The 4,000-nt window shown below is 43.3% G+C and overlaps 1 protein-coding gene across 1 annotated transcript in view; it reads left to right on the top strand.

Moving 5' to 3' along the window:
- Positions 1-3,519: 3,519 nt before the first annotated feature.
- DMAP1 (DNA methyltransferase 1 associated protein 1) overlaps positions 3,520-4,000 on the top strand; it is a 7,545-nt gene continuing 7,064 nt past the window's right edge. The window contains exon 1 of the mRNA XM_008570379.1: positions 3,520-3,925. Within this exon, the coding sequence (XP_008568601.1) occupies positions 3,821-3,925 (105 nt within the window). The 5' untranslated portion in view covers positions 3,520-3,820. The remainder of the gene's footprint in view (positions 3,926-4,000) is intronic.

The raw sequence follows: 4,000 nt of genomic DNA, 5'->3' as shown, positions 1-4,000 counted from the left end.
CCACACTCTCCCAAGTGAGCCACGGGCCGGCCCTAATTTTTATTTAGTTAGTTAGTTTAGAAAAGCAAAATAGTTGATTTGCAAATAAGTTTGTAAGAGAATCCAGACTTTAGAAGGACTCTTTTTTATTTGCTTCATCAAATAAAAAAATACGACATAAAGTAGATGAGCAAACTTACCAATTTGTTTCATGGTGGGAAAACAGCAATTCTTTCAGATATTATCATATCTAAAGATCGTTATATATTGTCAGAGAACAGTGTTGCAAAAAATAGGAATAAATTTATCTTTTTCAGGGAATCAGTAATGTACTGGAAAGGCTCAAGGTTTCATTTATTTGGCATTTAGCATTAGTCAGTGTGGTCCTGTTTTTATATTGTTTTGTTTATATCAAGGAACCTTTTTTTTTTTTTTTTTTTTTTTTTTTTTTTTTTTTTTTCAAGGAACCTTTTTTTTTTTTTTTTTTTTTTTATCAAGGAACCTTTTTTTTTTTTTTTTTTTTTTTATCAAGGAACCTTTTTTTTTTTTTTTTTTTTTTTATCAAGGAACCTTTTTTTTTTTTTTTTTTTTTTTATCAAGGAACCTTTTTTTTTTTTTTTTTTTTTTGCTTTTTATTCTTTTTTTCCTGATTGGTGGGGGATGTGATCTGAACACACCTCAGAATGGAGGCAAAGAAAGGTGTTAGTTTTGCTCCAATCTATTCCTATTTGTAAGTGTGAATTTGCCCACATGAATTCGTTTAGTGATTTCTGATTAGATCTGATGTTTTGTTTTATATGACGAGTCTCAGTCACACAGGTATAACAGGGGGTATTGACTAATACACAAAGACCTCCTTGTTGTCTGGTTAACAAAATACCAAAGTTTAAGATTTAATTTTTGTTAACCCTAGGGTTATAATTTACCTTTATATAGTCAAATTTATCAATTATTTCCTATATGGTCAGTACTTGCTTCTTTATTGAGGTATAACTTTCATATAATAAAGTGTACATTCTTAAATGTACCAGCTCAATTAATAACCACACATCACCACCCAGACCAAGATATAGGACATTCTCAGCACTCCAGTGGGCTCCCTCGTGTCTCCTCTCCCTTCGTGCCACTCCCACTCTTTTGACCTGTATCATGATAGATTAGTTTTGCCTGTTTTTGAACTTCATATGCATCCCCACCCCCTGACCTGAGTCCGGTCCCTTTTCAGACACTGATCCGTGATCTCGGGCGCTCCCCCATCTCTCAGGTGCGATGGCTACGGGCGCGGATGTACGGGATATTCTAGAACTTGGGGGTCCTTCTTTCATACATTATGTCAGTGAGGTTCATTCATATTCTTGCATGTAGCAAGAATATGCAATTTAGTTTTTCTCATTGTTTGTGGTATTCCATTGTATAAATATACTACAATTTGTTTCTACTGTTAAGATTTTTGAATTGTTTCCAGTTTGGGACTACTGTGAGTAATACTGTTATGACCATTTTTGTAAATGTCTTTTGGTGGACATAAGCACTTATTTCTATTGGGAATATACCCAGGAGTAGAATTGCTGTAACATCAGGTATATGTATTTTTAACTTTAGTAGACAGCGTCAAACATTGTTCCTGCATGATAGTAATAATTTAATTCCCACCAGCAATGTATGATAGTTCTGTTGCTCCACATCCTTGCTAACACTTGGTATTGTCAGTCTTTTTACTTTTAGCCATTACTATGAGAAAAAGATAAATTACCAATATTGAAATCAAGAAGTAATTGACTGATAAGTGTTAAAGAAATTAATATTCTGTGGCTGTTTCCATCACTTAAATTCCAGTACAGATTTCAGCTCCCCAGAGAAACCTTCCCTGACCAGGCTATGTAAAGCAGTTCTCCATCTAATTACTCTGTTTCATTTCCTTCATAGCCCTTGTCACCATCAGAACTTACACTATCAATTTTATTGTTTATATGCTCAGGGCTTCTCTTCCTCCACTAAATACAAGCTCCACCAGGACACATTTATATTTCATTTACCCACTGCATCCCCGCAGTCTAGAACAGAGCCTGGCACATATATTCATTCACATAATGTGATCCCTATCTTCACAGAGATGAGTCTATCAAGGGAGATACACATTAAACAAGTAATTACACAATTAATTAAACTAAAAGTAGGGTCAAGTGTTGAGGCAGAGGTGCAGGACCCTCTCTCATTGCTTTGTCCACTTCTGGCTCCAAGGACCATTCCCTTACCCCGTGGGCAAGCAATTTCTGCTGCAAGACCTTGGCTTCCTCTGGAAACTGGAGCTCAGCAGATCTGCCCAGGAATCAGACCTCAGGAACAGCAGGGCAAGGTTTGTCCCTCCAGGCCTAGCTCTCTGAAGTTTTGGGGTCTAGCCAGGCTTGTGGCTGCAGCTGTCCCCCCCTCTTCTCCAGGCCAGCACAGGCTACAACATTTACAGCTAACTTATGTAGACTGTCTGCTCTTCTAGTCCCTGCTGGGATCTTTGGCAGGTCTTGGTTTGGGGTTTGGCCTCCTTACTGCCTTAACAATCCTCACCCCATCTTCCACCTCATTGTCCATGTGTCCTCCGTGTTGCCAGGCTAGTTTGCTGAGGCTGGGAGCTACCTTTCTCCCCTTTCTCAGGACCTCCTGTCTGTCTCTTTCTCCAGGGAGATGAGCAAATTTCTCCTTCTTTTTTTTTTTTTTTACAAAAGATGACCGGTAAGGGGATCTTAACCCTTGACTTGGTGTTGTCAGCACCACGCTCACCCAGTGAGCGAACCGGCCATCCCTGTATGGGATCCGAACCCGTGGCCCTGGTGCTATCAGCACCGCACTCTCCCGAGTGAGCCACAGGCCGGCCCCAAATTTCTTCTTTTGAGAGATACTTCAAGCTGCTCCCTGCTTTGGGCGGTGTTTTGGGCCTCTTTATAACTCAAACTAGTGCAGCTAGCTCCTGAACTAATGCAGTTCGAGGAAGATGGGTTCCAGGAAAGCCCCATCAGGCTTCGATGTACAGACACCTCCATCAGAGGAAGTGTAAGTGAGGGTCCAGACATTACTCCATCTCGGCAGCCACCTTGGGAAGCTCTGCCTTTATCTCTTCACCTCCAGGCTTCGCATAGAGCACGGTACATGTTAGCACTTAATGAACGAAGGCAATTAAAATCATTAATTCATTTAATAAAAAATGTCCCAGGCACTGTGCTAATGTTTTACATGGGTTATTGGTATTTCATTTAAACAAGTACCATTACAATTTCCATTTTGCAAATGAAGAAACAAGCTCAGAAATTAAGTGACTTCCCAAGGTCACTAATCTCTGGCCTCTCTTTTTTCATTGCTCGAGGTGAAACAGAGCAACGCTGAGGGAAAATGCCAGAAAGCAGTAAACGCACCAACACGTGCCAGCTCGGGGAGCACAGGACGGTGACAGGCTCAGCGCGGCCAGTAGCTTTCACACTGGGTTGCCAGCCGGCTCGGTTTCATCCAAGCACAGACCGGAAGTGTTCCTGTCGGTCACGTTTCTAGTGAGCACGGCCGGAAGTGTCTGTCCGCTGCCTTTCGCGGATTGGGAAGCCGCTGTGGGGTGCGCAGCCGGTCGACTCGGGTGCGGAGGCGCTGTTGGGGAGGAGGCCGATGGGACCGTTAGGGACACTCAAGCGGCGGATCACAGGCGGGGCCGCGACTTGACCTGAACCACCCTCCTCCTCGCCGCCGCCTCTTCACTCCGCCTCCACTTGGGTCTGGAGTGGCCCCGCCCCCTGACCTGAGTCCGGTCCCTTCTCAGACACTGATCCGTGATCTCGGGGCGCTCCCCCATCTCTCAGGCGAGATGGCTACGGGCGCGGATGTACGGGATATTCTAGAACTTGGGGGTCCGGAAGGGGATGCAGCTTCTGGGACCATCAGCAAGAAGGACATTATCAACCCGGACAAGGTAGTAGGGGCGCCTGAGAGCATTGGGTACAGGGACTGACGGGTTGTTGGGGGGGGGGGGGGACAAAGGGAAAGG

The sequence above is a fragment of the Galeopterus variegatus genome, unplaced genomic scaffold (assembly GCF_000696425.1).
Source record: "Galeopterus variegatus unplaced genomic scaffold, G_variegatus-3.0.2 Scaffold598, whole genome shotgun sequence".
NCBI lineage: Eukaryota > Metazoa > Chordata > Mammalia > Dermoptera > Cynocephalidae > Galeopterus > Galeopterus variegatus.
This window is presented reverse-complemented; position numbering and strand designations above follow the sequence as displayed.